We start from the raw sequence: 22615 nt of genomic DNA on the forward strand, positions 1-22615 counted from the left end.
CTGTGGATTACAAAAAGTTATTTATAGAGACCCAAATGTTTGAGAACCCCTGCCTGCTGGATAGCCAGGAGTTCTCTGGCCTAGAACAGATGAATGTGTTGATAATGTTTCAATAACAGATGAATGTTTAATATTTCAGTAGCAAAATTATAATATATACTTATATTATATGTTATATAGATATAACACCAGGTTTATGCTTCATTCACATTTTATTTTGATCCAGCTGCCAGCCCAGCAGGATATGGGATGATGTGCCCTCAGTGTCCTTTGTCATCTTTTTGATGCCTTCTTTGTTTCAGGAAAACATGGATCAGCAGCATCTGATGAAATCTTTTTGATGCCTTCTTTGTTTCAGGAAAACATGGATCAGCAGCATCTGATGAAAATCGTATGTTGGTGTTAAAATGACTAACTCGTAATTCCATGAAGAAAAAAAATCCATTTTTTTTCTTCTAGCATGTAGAGGGATGTGAAGTTTTAAACCTCTCAGTGAATCTACATGCTTTGTTTAGTTTGGGGGTGCATAACAATATACACCAATTTTTATACAAGAATCCATTTCATGTATGGGTAAGGGATGATGAAAAACAACCTTGTGTTTGGTTCTACTACCTCCGGTAGGGGGATCTCACATTTTTGGGGCCATTAATCTGTCACTTAGTCTAATAGGCAGTTTGATGTTATTTCTATTTTGAGTTGTTGGGGACTTGACAGAAAGATGTTTATTTCTATTTTGAGTTGTTGGGGACTTGACAGAATGATGTGTAAACATGCAGGGAAATAATTGGCCATTTTACACACTAGACAATATAGCAGATATGTTGATTCGAACCACATTTATTTGAGGTTTTTAATTATGTCTAGCGTACGTGATTGGGCGTCTGATATCTACAGACAGAATTTAGGCTTTGGACCAATAGAGAAGGACATAAATCTAATAAAAAAGCAGTGTTCTTAAAGTCTGTGTAAGATACAGATGTAGGAAGGTGCTCTTTGGTTAGAAAAGGGGGGAGCCTTCAAAGTTTAAAAAGCTTTAATATAGATATCTTTATGGCCTTCTTCAGGGTATGTGCTTGATGATTGGGCATAGTGTGTTCATATTATGCTGCCAACTAGTGTAATATAATAGATATACAGACAGAGTTAAGGCTTTGGACTGATAGAGACAGAGATCTGTTCATGTGTGCTACGTACAGCAGTGGTTGTAAAACGTTTTCAAGTCAAGGACCCTACTGTATGAAGCTTGAGTGTTTTAGTTTGTTATTCGTTTGATCATTGTTTTTTGAATTTTCATGTAAAAGTGTCCTGTAAGTCCATATGGGCGGGGCTTCCTTGAAAGCATGACACTTTAACAAAGAAAAATCAATCAATCATATACTGTATATTTGGCCGCAGACACCCACCTAAAAAGATCTACAGATCATGTCATCTGCTATTTTCAAATAGTTGATGTATATAGGTTTGAAGTGGCTAAACTGATTTTGATGCTATAACACATTTTCGGGGACCCTGTGGAAACCCCGGACCCCACTTTGAGAATCACAGTGTTGTTGTATACTTTGATTACAGGTCAATCAGTAAACACTGAAGGAGAGCTGTGATGGTTCTTTATCAAGCTGCTGCAACACAGGTTATTCATCCTTTTCTCTTCTTCATGATCTGTGAGGTACAAACTTTATTCACATCAGTATTGATTTTGACAGTTTTAGTCATAGTCTTTTGAATACAATTTCATATTTGACTTTTTGTCTAGTTTTAGTCTACTAAATATAAGATTATAGTCGAACAAATCTACAGTTGATTTAGTCGACTATGTCGTAATGGCTGATTTTACACCCGGTTGCATGCTGAATAATAGCCGATCTACAAGCTTGTAGATCGACTATTTTCAGAGGCAACACCCGAGCGCAACTAAACATAAAATGACTTGTCTTTTACTGGATCTCTTCTCCACCCTTACATTTTAGTCTAGTTTTTATTTGTTGACGAAATCAACACTGATTCACATGCAGGTAAGGAAAAAGCAAAAGGCACTGGTAGTATGGTACTCCTGGACGGGACGGGGTTCAACTCCCTGCGGTGCCCTGCTGACATTTTTCACCTTTGTCCTGTTGTATGTTTACCTGAAATGTTGGGTAGAACCCTCTCTGTGTGTGTGTGCAACTTCAGCAGTTGATGGTGACCTGAAACTCCATTACTCTCTCTCCAGGTAATTATGAGGTGTGTGTGTTTGATTCCAGACTGATGGCCTCCAGAACAAGTTGCCACAGGACAGTAGAGGGGGCCCAAAGACATGGGGTCAGGTCCAAACACATGGAGCTCCACAGAAACCATAATAATTAGTAGTGTAGTCAGTATCATAGAATAAAGTTTAGTTTAGTCAGGATCATTGTGTTGTCAGTGCCAGAGTATTAGAGTTCCAAGTCGTAGTCAGTACCAGAGTATTGTAGTTTAGGAGAATCATAGTCAGTGTTAGGAGAGTCAGAATCATAGTCAGTGTCATAGTGTATAGTTTAGGAGAATCATAGTGTATAGTTTAGGAGAATCATAGTCAGTGTCATAGTGTTTAGTAGAATCATAGTCTGTATCATGATGAGAGAGCCTGGAACTGACTAAACACTAATACTCTGGTACTGATACGACTTGGAACTGACAATACTCTGGTACTGACTAAAGCCTGGAACTGACGAAACACTAATACTCTGGTACTGACTACGACTTGGAACTGACAAAACACTAATACTCTGGAACTGACGAAACACTAACACTTTGGTACTGACTAAAGCCTGGAACTGACGCAACACTAATACTCTGGTACTGACCACGACTTGGAACTGACAAAACACAATACTGTGGTACTGACTAAAGCCTGGTACTGACAAAACATGATTCTGACTAAACTATGTTTAGGGACAGTATTTACCTGCATAGTTTAGGAGTGTCATAGTGTTTAGTTCAGTCAGTAGGCTATCGTGACGAGTAACCTCGCGTCACCAGTCTTTCCACCTCGGAGGAAAACATGATGAGAGAGCCTGGAACTGACGAAACACTAATACTCTGGTACTGACTACGACTTGGAACTGACAAAACACTAATACTGTGGTACTGACAAAACAAGATTCTGACTAAACTACATGTATGTTTAGGGACAGTATTTACCGGCATAGTTTAGGAGAATCATAGTTCATGTTAATAGTTTAGTCAGTTTTTTTGTGTGTTCGTCAAAGAGGAATGAAGACGATGTCACAACAAGGCCGCCGAGCTCCTGCTCTGCAGTAACTTCTTTGTCGAGGTTGGGCCGGTCCTGCATTCTCTGCTTGGGCGACTGGTCCTGGATTTACTGTTTCACTGACCAGTTCAATATTTCCCCCAGACCAAGGATAAGCAGGAACAGGGGTGCTCCTTCCATTCCGACATCTCACCACTCCGACTAGTGGCTTCCGCGTGCGGTTATGGTTAGGGTTAGGGTTAGGTATAGGGTTCGTCAACGTCGGAAAGGCGACATGTCGGAAAGGAGAAATGCACCCGCAGGAACAGCAAGGACCCACACCCACACTTCCATGAGTTGGCTGTTCAAATGGCAAGAGACAATTTTGTTTTCATTGTCCAGCTCCTGTACTGGATCTGCCAAAATACATGGACTGTGGGCCTCCTTTCTTTAATATCCAATTTGACTGATCTGATCGTAACGTTACAGCCAATACCTTTAATGATGTTGATGGACTGGCATTATTTGTGACCAGGGCACTTAGGCCCGGAAACAGACTACGCCACCCTTGGAGTTTCACCCAGAGGATACACATTGAATACAGGTTATTAAGACGTGGGTTTCCAGTTTAAAAATAATGTTTGTTTTTATTTATAATTCAAGGCAGAATAAGCATCTAAAAATGGAAAGGTCAAGTTTAGGAAATATATTTATTTCTAATTAAAACATAGTACACATATCTATCAAAAAGGGGCAGGGGGGCAGTAGCGGGGGGTATAGGTGTCCTCAGCACACAGGGGGGGGGGTATAGGTGTCCTCAGCACACAGGAGAGGGGTTTCACCGCCACCACAAGCACTTCACTCACTGTAAGACACAAGAGAAATATATTAAAATACACACAACACTGGATTCTTGATCATGCACTAAAGGTAAATACTACACCCGTGACCACCCACCTGTCGGGATGGAGCCAATATACCCTTCTTATTATCAGTGAGAACAGCTGGTTTGCACAAACAATAAACCTAAATGAAATGAACAAAAATAATATGGACAGCCGAGGCAAACGGAGCTTCTAACAAAACAAAATGACATAATACTAACCTGATCAATGACTTAAAATGTACCTCTATAAAGTGGCACAGACTGGACGGACACGCGCTCCGTTTACAAGGAGGTCGGGGCAGAGTTAGGACAACATTACTAATCAGCCTGTTGATTGCTAGGGGCAACCAACAAAAGCTCAACCCACTACAATCTGAAAACTTGAAATGGGACATTACTTGGATAACAATGACATGACTGAAAATGTAGGCTATTTTATTAGCCAGGGAAACAAGTTAATCACATTATATATAGGCAAAATATACCTAGAGAGACGTTAATAAAATGAATGAATTGGCGTCTGATATAAACTATTCACCCTGGGAACGAGAATGCAATTGGATCATCACGTTGATATTCTTGTGCTGCTGCAAAGACAGAGACTCTGATCTAAACTCCACTCACTCGCTAGTCGAAAGCAGTGAGAACTAGCCGGTACTATAGTGAGGCGGACTAAGTCAGAGTCACCAAGCCTGGCACACCCGAGATTGCTACCGCTTGCCGTACTAAGGGCCGCGGGTTCAAATCCCAGCTGAAGCATAGTACTGAAGATCTCTCATCCATGCGTGAGCGGGATGGGCTCGGGGGGTTATTCCCCGGGGTTTCCAGACAATAATGCGGAGGGGTTATAGAAAAACTATACACTGGCAGCTGATATTTTAGCATAAACTGACATTTTAGAATGTTACACCACAGTTATGTCTTTCTTTTAACTATTCCATAAGACGCTGCCTTCATGATCTGATCTAAACTCTACAGAAGCACTAGTCAAACGCAACACAGAAAGCAGCAGGATTAGCCGGTACTAATAGCGTGGCGGACTAAGTCACAGCACAAGGCCTGGCAGTTCCACCGAGCAGAGCTTGCTAGGGCTCGTCGCACTAAGGGCCGCGGGTTCAAGTCCCATTGAAGCAAGGGTACTGAAGTTCGTCTCATCCATGCGTGAGCGGGGTGGGCTTGGGGGGTTATTCCCCGGGATTTCCAGACAATAAAACGGAGGGGTTATAGAGAAAATATAAACGGGTAGCTGAAACTTTACAGAAAAATTGAGAGAGGGGATAAACTGTATCACATTCACATTTAGTTTTTGAATCTTACACACTAATAGTTGCAGTAATAAGGATATCACGACAGTCTAAGGCTGCAACAACTATCGATTACTAAATTAAAAATTTGATAATCGGGAAAAAAAAAATCAAATCAAGGAGTCAGAAGAAGATAAAAGGTACCATAAGGTGGCTTTTATGTATTTTATGGGTAGTAGCTTAATCAGCAGCTGAGCAAAATGGTATAACATGTACTTTTTAATTAATTATTCATCTGTATTGTCTTTATTGTTAGATAGAACATGCTAAAACAACCTAAAAGTATAAGGTAATTGCTAAATAAGTGCGATAATCCGATTAATCGATTAATCGTTAAAATAATCGACCGATTCATCGATTATGGAATTAATCGTTAGTTACAGTCTATTGCCCTCTAATGTACTGTAGTTAATGACCACATTTAGACATGTCTTTCTTTTAACTATTCCATAAATATGATCTAATGGCCAATAATTAACCAAACTAGGCACCACAATTACAACAATTGTCATTTTATAATGTATCAGCGTGCAATACACCTTCCAACCAATAGGGTCACGTGGTTGAAAGTATCAGAAAATTCGAAAATAATGGCCACCAATCGGATTAAAAGGCTTCTTATTGAACAATACGGAAGATACAGGCACTTAGACCATGGCGCTTTAACTTGTAACATCCGTGGCCGTGGGTTCAGCACTTTATATTTGAAATCTGAATGTTTATGTAGATGTACAAGTTGTAAATGAACAAACTTCGCAAACCAGGAACAAGTGGTTCCATGACGCTTGTCTACACTGGCTTCAAGCATGTCCTGTTTAAATCCTCTCATTGTGATTCACAAGATTAGCATTAGTTTACGGGTGTATAATAACAATAAATAAATGTAAACACTTTTGCAGTAAAATATTTTGACATAAGAATCCATTTGATGTATGGAAGACCTTAGAGATGTTGTGTGGTCTTAAAAAAAGTTAAAAATATCAATTTTTAACCATTTTGTACCAAACCAACGTAAACAAAGCTGTGACAATAAAGCAGGTAAACTGTGACTCACCACTCAGTGTGTTTATAGATCTGATATCTAAAGGACTTGTCTCTCTGGCAGCAAAACAAACACACTGACTGTTGAACTGGATGTGGTCATACACAACACCCTGAACCCACAAACCCAAAAGATAGCGCGCGAGCGCCATCTAGTGGACTGACTGTATTCCATCACATGTGTGAATAAACAAGTTTAGTCTGACACAAAAACACAACACAACACAACACCAAACCAAACAGTGATAGGAGGATTGAGGAGTGCAGTTCAGGAAGTGACTTCACCTAGTTGACATTGTTACCTTGGTTATGTAAAAGGTCAGGTGGGTGTGGGTGTTATTTGTGTTGGGAGCTATACACTCCCCAGCCCCACTGTACCGAGGTACATCAATGAGTATTTATTGGCTTCGGTGCCTGCCATGGCTGGACAACCCTGTACTTGCCGAGACGGGAATAGAACCTGTGGCCCGGCAAGCCGTGTGGCTTTCGATGCCAAAGACCAGAGAGGTGTCCACCACCAACTATCCACTGCCCTACGGCACCTCCACACATTGACACATGTTTCTTCAGTGCTTTTAAGTGTGGTTTCTGGACGTTAGTCTTTAAAACATGCTTCAGAGTAAAGATGCAGGGGGTTTTGAACCCACAACCCTCAGCTCATGTAGACACTGTCCTAACACGATGAGCTATCATGCTGCCTGCTGCTCCCCAGTTTTTCACCTTCTAGTAACAAACGACGATACGAACAAAATACATAGCAGAATATGCAGTTAAAATGATTTAGTTTTTGCATCATTGTTGTGCTGTTGCTTGTTTAGATTTAAATGTTTATGGAAACAAGCCTCCGGCTTTTTTTGTGATAAATCCATTTGGCCTTTATTACCACTGGATTGTTTTAAGCAACCGTCATAGCTGAATGGATAGAGAGTCCATCTGCAAAACATAAGGTCCAGGGTTTGATTCTCAGCCCTGGTAATGACATGGTGTCCCCAACACAACATCTTGCCCAATTTGGAATGCTTTCTTTTAAAAGTTTGAAATATAAATCTTTCTAATGGGGGGTCCTGGCACTACATCTTTTCACATGGGCGTCCACGGCCATATACATATCAATTTGGGGGTCCTTGACATGAAAGTGTTTGAGAACCACTTTGACTAAAGAGACAGCCATAGCTGAATGGGTAGAGAAGCTGTCTGGTAAGCAGAAGGTCACAGGTTCAAGACCCCACCCCAGTATGAATGAGGGTCCCTTCTCTTCCTCTGAGACTAAGTGTGATGTGGGGAAAGGGACATTAGGTGCAGGTGGCTTAGAACTATACAGTACATGCAAGCATATTGATGTTGTAGAAAGTAAATGTTTAATAACTCTTGTTACACCTAGTAGCCTAAGCCTGAGTTAACCTAGTTCAGGCATAATTCCATCTTAACCATTTATTTTGTGGGACCAAGAGAATCCTAACTTCTCAAAATCTATTATAATATACTTGCGGGGACATTACCTTACCTATAGGGCATAGCAGCAGTGGCCATTTTCTGGTTCCATCGTTCCAGAACCCATTAATTTGTCCCATAGAGATTTCCAAAAATATTTATATCAATTATATTAAGCCTAGAATCAAGCCATCCAGGATCCTGGTGATTCATGACCATAAAGCATTTGATTCTGTGAAGATTTTGTTTTTGAAAACCGCAAAACAAAGGGTATTTATTAAATATAGTATATCATACAATCAAATATTCAAATTCTTTATAGTTAATGCTTCATTTACCACACTACTAAATTTCATTTTGAAATGGAATTGTTCATCTTTCAAATGGTTAATCATGGCCAATTGCATTGTTTGTTTCACCTCTCATATCATATTTCCTGTAGCCCAATAACCAATAATGAAAGTCAATAATTAAAGAAGCTATTCTTCTTAATAACAAACAAAATGTGTAAAGTGATATACGGTAGTTATAGCAGTGACTGAGACAACAGGCTGAAAAACATAGCCAAGTGACAGCTGATTAAGTGAACGCACACATGCGCATCCGCACAACTGGTTGTGGCCCTCATCAAGTCACCTTTCGTTTAATGTGGCCCAGGGTTAAATATGGAACTCAACATTTCGCTTGCACAACAGAGGGGAAAACGAAAATAACATTTAGGTAGATATACTGCATTCATTCAAAAAAAAGGTGTGAACATACAAAAAACAAAACAAAACAACAAAAACATTTTGCTTCACATTAAACAGAATACATTCAAATATCCATTTAATGGATGGATTATTTAAAAATAAATAACTTATACTTGTCCATTTTGCTTTCTGTTATGTATGTAATGTAATGTTGAAATATTTTGTGGAAAAAGGAAAAAATCAATAAACATATTGTTGAAAAAAAATTGTCTTTTAGTACTTTTGTGTTGTTCTTTTGTAGTTTAATTGGCAAAACTTTAAAGTACTCTAGCCTTTGGTTCAATTACACAGATGGCCTGGGACTTGACGATGGAAACTCCTCTCGAAAGACTGAGGGCCCTATCTTGCGCTGTGCCTTAACCCCCTAATCTTATTGTGTTTTGAAAAACTGAATGAAAAAATAATGAAAATAGCCGATCTACGCGTTATGAGCTTGTAGATCGGCTATTTTCACTATTTAAAAATGTTTTTTCAAAATACTAAGGGATAAATAAGGGATAAGATGCTGCACAAGACAGGGGGCCCTGAGTATACTACACCAGTCATTCACTTAGTGCTTTTGAAGTGTTTGTTTAAATGTTAACATTGAAAAAATCACAGCACTTCTACATTTAACTACAGTAGGTCTGAGAATTGAACGTGGAACTGCAGTGCTGAGAGTTTGAGTATTTGGCCACTACGCTACACCATCACATCTTTGACGTGTAGTAGTTGTCTTCTAGTGCTTTTGAAGTGTTCTTTTGGACTGTCCAGCCAGTTAGCTGGCCAACCAGCTTGATCAGCAGAATCCAGCTTTGTCTGGGTGACCAGCTGACCAACTATACTGACAAACAAGCAAGACCAGCATGACCAGTTTGACCAGCCTGGTAAAACCAGCTATCGGTGCCCCAAACACAAATTTGGCATGTTTTATTCACATTCAACAGAAACTAATTCTTGAGAGGGAGGTGTAGAAAATGGATGTGATCTTCCATGTGTGAGAGCTGCTCCAGCTCAGCATGACTCCTCCTCAGTTCAGTAACCTCCTATTCTATTCTATTCTATCAACTTTTGCAATTAGCATAATTGTAAGAATTATAAGCTGTACAGTAACTGTGTTGCAAAGCCCATCAAGCCAAACGTTACGTACCCATATGGAGCAGCAGCACATGGTAAAGCTTGCTTATCTTGTGTACCCTCACATTTAAAAGGTCACTGCACTATTCATTTAGAAACAGCCATGGGGAAACTATGGCTGGCAGTGTCAAGCCTATTTTTCCCTGTTCTTGTTTGTTTCATAAAAGCATTGGCATTTGGACTGGGCATTGTCCAAATGCCAATGCCCAGAGTTTACGGTTTCTCTTTACACCTCTTCAGAAAGTTCAGTATTTTTTACTTGAGTGTCTCATCCTGTTTCACTCTAGGACATAACCATGACATAAAATATTTTTCGATTAAAGTTATTTTGCCACCACCCTCTGACCCACGTTTGGGTCACAATCAGAACAATCTCAGAGCTCATAGTGGAGGGTGAGGTGTCCCTATTTTGTGCATATCATAGGCAACACTAAAGAAAAGCTGTCACAATTTGTTGTGAGCTTGTAGATCTTCTTTTTTTTAAATACAGGTTTAATGGTTAAACTGTAGCTCATTTTGCTGGGGACCCCCTGGAACCCCCTTTGATGTCATATGGGAGACCAGTTAACTCATCTATTCACATTTATTTTCCAGGGAGCAAATTTTTACAAACAATAAAAATCACCTAACAACAGATACCCAAGTGAAAAACTCACAATCTGTATTTTGTCAGGCAGTTGTTTTTTCTTCTTCATGTTTTATGCCACAAGAAAACTTGACCTACAGTAATTATCCTATGAGCTGCATATTGTCAAATGTAATTACTGAGTGGATATGGTCTTTAAAAAAAAACTATGCGAATTCCACTTTAGAATTTAAAGAAAAAAGGCAGCTACCTGTCTCAAGAAATTCACCAATATAAGCATCTCCGTATTACAAGACTCCACAGATTGGTTAGCAAACATTATACTAAAATTAAATTCACTTGATGCCATAACAAAAGTGCCTTGGGACACGATTGCCAAAACATGTTGATGCCGATTAATTGACAGAATTCAATGATACACATGGACAGAGTCCATAATGCCTCACGTTTAGTGCATGTGCACAATATAAAGGATAGACTACAGATAATCAGTGTAGACGTGTATGTATGATTTGGCCATAATATGCAATTATCCATATCAATACATGTGCAAACAGCAATGTACTAGATGGACTGTATTAGATGTTAAGTTAAACAGATATACAGTACAGTGATGTCAGTAGAATGAATATATGCTGGCCTCCGGTCAGAGGCTGCTATCATCAACTTGGCAAGGAAAGCCCTGATACATAACTGGTATATTCTGCATGACACTACAATGACAACAGCGCCAGCAAACAGACTCAATTCCCACCAACAAGGTGGCACAAGAGATGCTCCGCTCTGTCTCTGTGGACTTGTATCCTGGAAGCAGGAGTGGGAGTCAGCCGGTCCATTACGTATCCACCACTACATCAGTGACCCAGGAGACAGCGTCATAGGAGATAGATCTACCACGCCGGCAATGGACTCTGCTGAACTCTTGCGCACTGGGGTCGGTTGCTACTATAGTCAACTGTGAAGTCAAGTGGGGCCTGACAGACTGCGCAGTATGCGAGCCTGAGTAGACTGCAAAACACATAATCACCACCGGTCTCCTGTACAGACCACCTTCAGAGGCCGGCCTCTTCCAAGTGGGACCAGAGACAAGGGCGTGGCTACACACTGAGTTGGACATTTGACGATGATACATGAAAGTAATAGAATAAAGAATTACTTTATGGGCAAAATACACACTTCTCTTGTCAACAATCTGTTTTTCACAGATTTCTCCACGGTTACTTTCACTTCCACACCTGAAATCTCAAGTCTTAAATAGAGCCCTTAATTATACCATTAATTTAGCAGGCCTGGAGCATTATGCAAAAATTACAAGACGACATTAATTGCCTTTATACATTTATTTTATAAAAGAAGACAGATTCAAATAGTAAATATGACACTTAGTTCACAAACCAATATAAAATAAGATCTTTTTAACTCCTATAAACCAGTGACATGAAACCTATAACTAAAATGTACAATGTACATTACTTCCAAATTACAAAGTGTTGTTCTTACCTCCCAAACCTGTACAACTCACCCAAACCCGATTTATGCTTTGTCATACACATATGTATCTATTTTTTTGCAACATTTATTCGTCACACCCCAGGTGCTGAACAATATCTTGATAATTACATTTTTACATTACAGTCATGGCTCGTAACTCTGAGGAAGATGTAGTTCACATTTAAATGTAGGCCTGTCACAATTATTACATAATCGCCTAATCGCAATCATAATCGGAATTATGTTGAAAAATGTTCATACATTTTCCAAAAATAGCAGATCTACAAGCTTACAACACGTCACATTGTGACATGTAAGCTTGTAGATCAGCCATTTCCGCTTTTTTTTTTGTATAAAATTATAAAATGTGTCAGTAATTTCTTTGTATATTTGTCATTATCTGCCCTGTGCAATTTGTGATTATGAAGCCTAAAAACCAAACAGAAATTGTATTCATATGTTCCAATGTTCAATGCCAAAAACAATGTGTAATCGTGACAGAGGCTTTAATGTCCGAGCTGCTCCAGTGTCTCCTTCCCCACTGTTGTGTCCCGCTCCTGTGACGCACCGGCCCTGCCTTGATTTGGCTCAGGCACGGTGGTACTCCTCCTCTTTTCTATTACATTTCTTTTGTCAGACCAGTGTTGTAGGCATGTAACTCCTTTCTAACATAACCATGTCTGAACAAAAAGGCTGGCATTTGAAACAGACCCATCCATAAAACTCACTTTGACCTTTTGAGCATTATGCCCCTGTTCCTCACAAAATCTCTTATATTTTGCACAGTTCTACCTTTCAGAGTATTATATTCAGCAGCTCTACACTCTCTGCTCTCAACCACTGATGCAAGTCGACACTTGGAAATGTGTACTTTGAAGTGCTTCATAACAGCATTCACTTCCTTCTCTGTCCATTTCGTTTTCTTCTGCTGCTTGCCATCTGCACAAATACACAAATGCAAATTACTTGCTTAAAATATTCCCTAGGAATATTGTTTACTAATTCAGATTCATAATAATGGTCAGCATTTCAAACATTTGGAGGTTGTGTGGGGGACCCGGGTTTGAGTCCCGGGAAGGACATTAAAGTAACAGATTGCAGCTTTAACTATTTGTATAGGCATAAATGTCTGAAATAAATAAAGAAATTTGAGTGATACATATTAACTTTTGATGCAGAATTGAAAAGTAGTACTCTCAGTTAAATAATAGCAAAAGCTAAATCTGTGGTATTTGTTCCGATACATTACCTCTGGAGCTGGTGACATCATCCAGTGTTTCTGTGTGTTTTGCTAGAACATTACAAGAAAAAGGGATGTTATAAGTTACATGTCTTTGGATAGATAGTGATACATCATACTGTACATGATTTAGACCCTACGAAAAAGTCTGGAAAAATAACTCCTGAGGTGGGTCAAGGATCTCACATAAAGGAGCACTTCACCCATTTTCAACCTTATCTTCATATAATTGGTCCTCCTATAAGATGGCACAATTTTTACAACTCACTCCGTGTCTCATTGTTGGGCTGTGGACAGTTCATAAACCTGCCTACCAATGACATCATCGATGTGGATTCTAAGCCAATAGAAACTAAGTTTTTCTTCCTGGAAAGGTATCATGCTGAAATAGAAGCCATTGTTTTTGCATAAATTACAAATATTGATGGTCACTGGTCAGCAAGTTTCTGAACTGTCCACAGCCCTCCTCTGAGACACAGACCGAATAGACAGAAATGGTACCATCATTATAATGAGCATTAGTGAGGACCACTTATATGACGAAAGGTTGAAAATGGGTGAAGTTAGAGTGCTTTGTAATCGCTGGCATCGGTCACAGCAATGTCTGAGTTGGTTCAAAACTGACAGATGAGTTGGGGTATAGACAGTGTCTATGCCAGTAGTTAAACTTGGGAGATCCAAAAGATGAATTTGGTGTCTCTCCAGGACCCAAACTTACATATATACATTATGAATTAACCACTTATAAGCCCTCTGGAAGGATTAAGGGGAACCTGTCAGCGGTGATCACCTTCATTGACTTCCAAAAGGCTTTTGACACCATCCACCGAGGGAAACTCATAAATATTCTCCGGGTTCAGATGATAGAGGCAAGCTACAGCCAGACTCGAGCCAAGAATTTGAGATCCTAGCGGGCATTCTACAGGGTGACACTCTGGCACCCTTCCTGTTCATTGTAGCGATGGACCATGCACTGCGACTCGCAATCAATGGCAGAGAGGAGGCACTGGGTTTCACTCTGGTCCCGAGGAAGTCAAGGCGAGTACACCCCATCATGATTACTGACCTCGACTACGCATATGACAAAGCCCTAATCTCGGATACAGCAGAGAAAGGAAGGGAACTACTACTGGCAGTAGAAATGGAAGCGCACCACCTACGTAGATGCACTGCTGCGCGACAGCTTAGCTAACAACAGAAAAAGTGTACGGCTGAAGGCAGAGTTCGAAGATGAGTGTGGTCTGAGCAAGGGTGCCGGAAGTAGGGAGTAAACAGAAATGATCTTGCTGTTACCATTCATTTCATTAAGATTTCTACAACATGCTACAACATCGTGCTCATTGCATACCCTTTGGTTGAACAGGCTGAACAGATTCTTCATCCTCTCCCTCATCATCACCATTGTTTGCAGTGTCCCAAGCCAGGTCTGGTTCCATTTCATCTTGAGAAAAAGGTCATACATGCATGTTACTCAAGCACTGTGTCTCTCACAAATAAGCATGCACACAATAAGTTTAGATAATACATTAACTTGTTCACATACCAACAATTTCAAGCTCATCGAGCGATTTTCCTTGGAATTTCCAAAGATATCCATTCTCCATTTCTTGTACTAGCTTTGAGATTTTTGCCATTTCTAAAGCTGCTTCTGGTAGCTGATAAAAGTCTCTGTCGGCACGGATGGAACAGCCCAATAAGGTGGCAAGTTTGCAAAGCTCGTAGTTTTTGAGGTTGAGAATGTGAAAAAGTGTTCCAACGTGCTTACGAAAGTATCTAGACCTGAGACACTCTGGACTCTGTGCACCACACTCACTTGCAAACGTCTTAATACAGTTCTGTCCATTGTAGCGGCCATGGCCCGTTGGCGGAAAAAATAATAAAGGGTTGCTCACATAAACATCACATGTAACTCTTTTCTTTACAAGCAGCATCACTGCAGTGTCAACTTCGGGGTTTAACAAAACGGCAACTTTCCCGCCACTTTTGCATGTAATGTCTACCCTGCTGAAGTGTGTGCACAGCTTTTGCTCAAACTCTGACAGGACAAAAGCTGCGTCTGTATCATGGACCTCAGCCCAGGTCCTTTCCATGAAATCCTTGATGGTCATTTCAGAAACTTCACTTGCATGCAGTTTGTTGAAGATGATTATTTGAGAGAGTGTCACTTTAGCAAGTTCCGAGTATGCCTGTGGGGAGTCTTCTCTCTTCAGGCTTTCAAGCGCCTCCGCTGCTTTCTTTTGTAGGTACCGGTACAGAAGCTGTACATCCTGTGTGAATGGAACTGTCAACGGTCGTTTGTTGAGCTGAGTAGGAAGAGCAACTTGGAGAGCATCCAGTGCTTCCATGTGTTTTGCTTGTCCTAGAAAAAGGTCAAACATTTTCTTTAGATAAATGGTGATCAATAAAAAATAATAATAATTTAAATTTGACCAGGTGCTTTAGACGAGTGGTTCTCAATGTGGGTTCCGGGGAACCCCAAGGGTCCTTAAGGGGGTTTCCAGGAGGTCCCCAGCAAAATTGGTTAATATCATCAATATCAGTTTCACCACGTTAACCCTATTATATATATCAGCTATTTGAAAATAGCAATAATATGCAAAGCGTTGTGAGATGGTAGATTGGCAAAACATTTTTATCAAAGAAATTAGGAAAAGTTGGAGAAAAATCTTGCATGAGGATCGCTGGCACAAAATACTTTCAGACGGGGTCCATGGCCAAATACATATCAATTTGGTGGTACTTGACATTAAAAGTTTGAAAACCACTGCTTTAGACCCTATGAAAAAGACATGGCACTGGAATAGACCTCCTCAGGTTAGTAATGGCTCTCTAGCATTTAATTTCAGGGGCGATAGAGCACTTTGTAATCGCTGGCATTTTTTTGTCACAGCGTTGTCTCTTTTGGTTCAAACTTGGCAGATGAGTTGGGGGCAGGGACAGGGTCTACACCAGGGGTCTTCAATGTTTTTCAAGCCAAGGACTCCTTACTGTAGCTGAGAGACAGATGAAGCAGGGACCCCCGCTACACATAGTGTATAAAATTGTGTTGCATATTAAACTTTCATAGATTTCACAGATAGCTCCATATAGACTTAGTATAGACTTATAGTTTGACAGCACCATCATCAGTGTTGTGTAATTTGATGTTATATGTTTGTTTTTTCATTTGTTAACACATTATCTTTTCTATTAATATGTTGGAGTCATGTCAATGTGTAATTTCAGACATTTAACCACTTAATTAGCGATACATGATGATAAACTGTACTTGGTCAGATCTTTTTCCCCTCTACACCAAATCTCGTTCCCGAAAATAGCCGATCTACACGTTGTGAGCATGTAGAGCTGCTATTTTCGGCTAATGTTTCTCCCAGAATAGCAAAGGTTCAAGTGGTTAATATAGAAAAATAAAGTTCCAAATCAAATCACACAAGGTCAAAGCGCCTCGAAGTGCAATTCCAACGATTGATTAAAACTTTAAAAGAAAAACATAATATAAGTGACATTATGTGTGTGTGTGTGTATATATACTATACAGTACACTATATACCTGTGGAAGTGCTGGGCTCCTCCTGTAGGGAAGTGGTGGGCTCAGCTTGTGTTAAGCCCATCCTTGTTCTTTTTCCTAAGGGGGCAGCATTGGGTTAAAGTAATGTCATTCCACAGCAAGTGTCAATTAATGAAACGTTTTAGTGTTCATTGCATACCCTTTAGTTGAAGGGGATGATCCGATTCTTCATCCTCTACCTCATCACCACTATTGTCTGCCAAGTTCCGGGCCATATCTGGTTCTAGTAAATCTTGAGAGAAAAGCAACGGTATACATACATGTTACTAAATCACTTCTGCGCTCACAAAAGGTTTAGATAGACATACATACAGTACAATTGCACACATACCATCAATTTCAAGCTCATCTAGAGATTTTCCTTGGAATTCCTTAAGATGCCCCAGCTCCATTGCTTGTACTAGCCTTGCGATTTTTGCTATTTGTAAAGCTGCTTCTGGCAGCTGATAAAAGTCTCGGTCGGCTCGGATGTCACAGTCAAAAAAGGTGCCAAGGTGACAAAGCTCGTTGTTTTGGAGGTTGAGAATCTGAAAAAGTGTTCCAACGTGCTTTCGAAAGTGTCTAGACCTGAGAAACTCTGGATTCTGCGCACCGCACTCACTTGCATAAATCCTAATACCATCCTGTCCTCTGTACGGTTTATGGCACTTTGGCCTAGCAAATACGAAGGGGTTACTCTCGTAAACCTCACATGCAATTCTTTTCTTTACGAGCAGCATCACTGCACTGCAAACATCAGAGGTTAGCAAAGCAGCTACTTTTCTGCCTCTGAATATCATGTCTACCCTGCTGAAGTGTGTGCCCAGCTTTTGCTCTAACTCTGACAGTAAACCAGCTGTGTCTGTGTGGTCTTCAGCCTGGTCCCTTTCCATGAAAGACTCAAGAGTCATTTTCGAAATTTCACTTGTAGGCAATTTGTTGAAGATGCTTATTTGTGCGAGTGTCACTTTCGCAAGTGTTGCGTATGTCTTTGGGGAGTCTTCTTTCTTCAGGCTTTCAATTGCCTCGGCTGCTTTCATTTGTAGGTACTTGTACAGAAGCTGTACATCGTGTGTGAATGGAATGGTCGGTGGTTTGATGACCTGAGTAGGAAGAGTAACTTGGGGAGCATGTTCTGCCCATCTGGACAAGAACACCTGCTGAAATTTCTGTACCTCCTCTACTGCCTGCTCATCATCAGCTGCCTTGGTCCTACAGAGGATAATGTCACTTATCTTCATAAGTCCAATCTTGCATTTCAATGCAAGAGTTGATCTCTGATAGGACTGTCTCTTTTCATTGAAACCCGAAAACTCTTTCATAGCCTCAATAACTTTGTCAACACTGTTAGGTTTTACAGCATCCGCGATGGAAAATAATGATTCTTTCTTCTTCATGGTTAAAACAAGTCTGCCCAATGCTCTGAGTGTACCCCTGATGTACTCGGGGTCGGGGACAACTTTGTTGGGATCATTACTATGCTTGGCACAGAGGGCCTGAGCCAGTTCTAATATATGGACATCATTTTGAATAGCAACTGCAACCTCATCTTGTCTCATAGCTTCAAGGACCTTCAGCGTCTCAGGGGAATGTTGGCTGTTCAATGTAGATTGAGCAAGAACGGCAATACCTAAAACATTAGTACGACCAGGTTCAGTGCCTCCGTCAGGCTTAGAACGGCATGTACGGGTATGCCTCCACAGCGAGCAGCGGATAAACATGGCTTTACAATATGGACAGGTCAAATAGCCTCCTTTTGGTTTTTCTTTGCATGGTTTTCTTCTCAACTTCAGTATTCCACTTTTCTTGTGCAAAACCTCTTGATTGTGTTTGTGATTTCCTCTGTTTCGTAAAATATCAAGTAACCTCCTCCTTTCCTTAGAGTTCTTACGGAATGAGAAAGCTTTAGCAACATCTGGCTCTGTCTTTTTATGAATCAATTCAAGGTGGCGAGCAATTTTAGATTTTGCTTGCCCACAAACGTAACAGTAGTTTTTTGTGGTGAAAGTGTGTTGTTCTTGTGGCCCAATGTTCTTCTCTGTCAATATCTTCCCCCCAACAGACTCGGTTAGTCTTCGTTCTTTCCTCAGATGAGGAAGCCGCTTGTTAATAGTCGACTTTCTCAAACGAGGAAACCTCTGCTTGTTAATAGCAGACAAACTACTGCTGCTGTCAGAATCACTGCATGGTTCTGGTTCACTGTCAGGCATATACTCTTCAGAGCAGGATTCTTCAGAGCTGGAAGCAGCTGTGTCCTCTGGCTGGAAATATGAACAAGACAACAAATGAATCACACGCATCCAAGAACAGAAAAGGAAAATGATAGCCTGCACACTCTGCATTTCTTTTGCAGAAATAACTCAAACACCCACAGTGACGTAAAAAAACAAACACACAATCTTCTTCAGGCTAGACTGAAGCGTAGGTGCACAAAATGTCAGTAACTGGATTAAATTAACAAAGTGGAGCCAAGTGTGCAGATATTAACATTTATATTGGATGTATTTATTTATTTGTACTGACATTTTTCCTCTTCGGTGGCCTTCCCCTGGACCTCTTTTGGGGCGGGGATGTGCTCTTGGGGGATGGGTTGAGCATGGGATCCTGAGAAAGGAAAAAACACACCCAGTGTGAAGTGGGCGGTGTGGTCATCACAGTGGTCATCATAGTGATGGAAGCTCACTTAAAAAAAAAAATGATTTTTTAAAAAAATCCTATTTATAGGTTATTAATGTCATCATGTGTCTCGCTAGCTAATCACAGTGCTGAATAGAGTCAGCCAATCACAGTACAGCTAGGGGTGTACTAATGAGCCAATCACAATACAGCTAATGAGGTGTCCCAACCCCACTTATAGGGGCGGCTACACCGCCCAAAAAACAAGTAACACTTGAAGCTTTTTCTTTAGAGCTGTAAACAGTTCTGTCCTCTGGTTGGAAATATGAACAATACAAAACAAAGTGATCGCACACATCCAATAATCCTTCTAGGTAGGTGCTGGACCTGTACACAACCAATGTAAAAGGGATAGTTCACCAAATAAATTACTTATTATCTATCAATTACACACCCCATGAAGCCTTGAATTCATGGCGATTTTGCTGTTTTTGTCACATTCCTATGCCAATAATTTGATGACCGGTGGTGTCTCCGGTAGGAGACTCAGAGTCTCGAATTCAAGGCTCCATGGGGTAATGATAACACCCAGAGTTCCGTTTAAACAAAAGAGCAAACACACTCTTCTTCAGGCTAGACTGAAGAGCGTAGCTGCACAACATGTCAATAATTGAATTAAATTTGCAAAGGCTAAGTGTTCAGACATTCACCTTTATATTGGAAAAATTAACATACATACGTGTGTGTGTGTGTGTGTGTGTGTGTGTGTGTGTGTGTGTGTGTGTGTGTGTGTGTGTGTGTGTGTGTGTGTGTGTGTGTGTGTGCGCGTTTAGTTTTTTACTGACATTTGGCCTTCCCCCATCCCTCTTTGGTGGCCTTCCCCTGGACCTCTTTTGGGCTGTGTTGGGCATGGGCTCCTGAGAGAGAGAAAAAAACATTTTTTGCATAATACTGTACAGTGTATACGATTATTAAAACAACCATATTCCGTTTGATTCAAAAAGTGGAAACATCACAGTACCCTCATATAAAGCATCTGACTCATACAACAGCAAACTGTGAATATGGTCAATTAGGGTAATGTTGCATTCAATGGACACCAGCGAAATGAAGCTACAAACTGACACCCAACACTTAAGGAAAGGCCTGCGAAAAAACTAATTCTTCAGCCTAGACTGAATCATAGGTGCACAAAATGTCAGTAAATGGATTCAAAGGGGAGCCAAGTGTGCAGATATTAACCTTTATATTTGAATGTATTTATTTATTTGTACTGACATTTGTAGTCTTCGGTGGCCTTCCCCTGGACCTCTTTTGGGGCGGGGATGTGCTCCTAGGGGCTTGGTTGGGCATGGAATCCTGAGAAAGGAAAAAACAACAACTAAACACTTGAAGCTTTTTATTTAGAGTGTCCTCTGGTTGGAAATATGAACAAGAAAACAAAGTGATCGCACACATCCAAGAATCCTTCTAGGTAGGTGCTGGACTCAGGAAAAAATCATGCGGTATATTTGAACTTATGAATTTAGCCTATTTATGATTGATTGTTCTCTAATTTTATTCATATGAGAGCACCTGTCACCTTAAAAGAGTGATGTCACATTTTGGTGTGACCCGATTGGTCCACGATAGGTTAGACAGCCTATAAAGATGGTCTGTCTCTCTCTCGGTATGGTTCTTAGAAGAACCTGATGAAGGTCTAACAGACTGAAGTGTTGTTATTCCCATTAAAACTTTACATTTGAAGACAGTATGCGGGGAGTCTTGTCTTTCAATAACAGAACATGAAAAATATTTTTTGCAGATACACTAGACAGAAGAGCGTAGCTGCACAAAATGTCAGTAATTAAATTAAATTTGCAAAGGCTAAGTATTCAGACAATATGGTCATTAATATCTAGTCAGTGTTTGGAGGAATAGACGCAAACCTACCCTCTCATTTCCACTGTCCATCGTCTCATTATCCGTCGACAAGTCATCGAAAGACTTTGAGACTGTTGGTGTATTTTCCAAACATGGAAGCTTCTGCTTGTTGATGAGGGTTTCAGAATCACTATATAGAGCACTGTCAGGTATATAGTCTCCAGAAAAGGATTCTTCAGAGCTGAAAGCTGCCGTGTCATCGAGCTGGAAATATGGAAGGACAAATGTTACTTTATTTTCCACATTTTCAGTTGAGTTTCAACAATTACAGTAATAAATCATCTCTGCTACATAAAAAATAACTTGAATCCTATACTTTGGCTGGATCCCCGAGGCCCCATCCTGGTTTTCCCTCTACAATATACATGTTTGCCGAAAATAGCTGATCTACAAGTTCACAACGTGCCGTGCTTCTCGTCGTGAGCTTGGAGATTCTGGGGCTGAATGTTAGCCTCAGAATAGGGATACTAGGATACCTAGTAAGTGATATTCTTTTGTTAAAAGTAAGTGTTAAATAGCTCTATATCCCCATAGTTATCATTACTATATCATGTTTATTCAGTATCTCTCCAGGTCTTCAATGAAAAAAATGTCAGGATAGCAATTTCATCCAATCAGGAGAGAGATTGGAATACTATAAAATGTAAGCTAATAAATGGGTACTCTCTCCTGATTGGATGAAATTGGTGACGCACATGAAGAGGTATTCTGTGTTTACTAAAGAGCTGGAAAGACAGGGAGACCGCTGTTACTGAACAAACACTATTTACAGCAGTGATAACTATCAGAATACAGAGCTTTAACTTTTGAACTTTTTTGAACTTTTGAACTTGTTTCAACCAAAAAGATATCACTTACAGCACCTTTAACTGTGCTGAAATAAAGCTGGGTTTGGAGCATTCAATTAAGTATGCAAGTACTATTTCCTTATTCATGCAGTTTTAATAACTTCAAATATTTTTCAATTATGTCAAGTTAGTGTACGTCACACAAGAGAGCACCTCTGATAACTTTGACAATGTAAAACAGATTTACTCTTTACACTTACTTTGTTTCTTAAGCACTTAAGCCCCATTCAAAAAGAGTGAAAATAGCCGAATCATCTTTTTCCATTTTAACTTTTTTATTCTATGACATGGACGCCAGCGTTGATGTGGTTAACTCATTCAGTGCCAGAGGTTTTTCTGGCAGTGTGCTACCAGTGCCAGCATTTTTACTAATCTTTCAAGACCCACAGAATATTTTGTGCTATGACTAAAATGACACGAGACTTTCTACTTTCCCCAGAAAAAAAAGGTGAGTTGCTAGCATGTTTCGTTATTTATTGTCGGCAGTTGAATATAGAGCATGGTTTCACCTAAAACACCCCTTTAGAAACAGAGAAAAATGCATTTGTGAAGGAAACTCTCTGAAGCAGAAATCACTGTTTATTATTTTAGACCTCAGTGAATGATCAGACATTTGTAAACAA

General features: G+C 40.1%; 1 protein-coding gene across 3 annotated transcripts in view; it reads right to left on the reverse strand.

Annotated features, from left to right (window-relative positions):
- Window positions 1–11595: 11595 nt before the first annotated feature.
- Window positions 11596–22615, reverse strand: part of LOC308095756 (uncharacterized protein) — a 29849-nt gene continuing 18829 nt past the window's right edge. For all 3 annotated transcript variants that reach the window (XM_080442799.1, XM_080442797.1, XM_080442798.1), the window contains exons 13-23: window positions 21154–21348; window positions 20500–20580; window positions 20067–20138; window positions 19129–19209; window positions 16958–18866; window positions 16766–16858; window positions 16609–16683; window positions 14602–15417; window positions 14407–14499; window positions 13068–13109; window positions 11596–12757 (exon numbers count right to left, since the gene is read on the reverse strand). In XM_080442799.1, coding sequence (XP_080298925.1) covers window positions 12543–12757; window positions 13068–13109; window positions 14407–14499; window positions 14602–15417; window positions 16609–16683; window positions 16766–16858; window positions 16958–18866; window positions 19129–19209; window positions 20067–20138; window positions 20500–20580; window positions 21154–21348 — 3672 coding nt within the window. In that variant the 3' untranslated portion in view covers window positions 11596–12542. The remainder of the gene's footprint in view (window positions 12758–13067; window positions 13110–14406; window positions 14500–14601; window positions 15418–16608; window positions 16684–16765; window positions 16859–16957; window positions 18867–19128; window positions 19210–20066; window positions 20139–20499; window positions 20581–21153; window positions 21349–22615) is intronic.

Source organism: Gymnoscopelus braueri (assembly GCF_963280865.1).
Source record: "Gymnoscopelus braueri genome assembly, chromosome: 11".
NCBI classification, from domain to species: Eukaryota; Metazoa; Chordata; class Actinopteri; order Myctophiformes; family Myctophidae; genus Gymnoscopelus; species Gymnoscopelus braueri.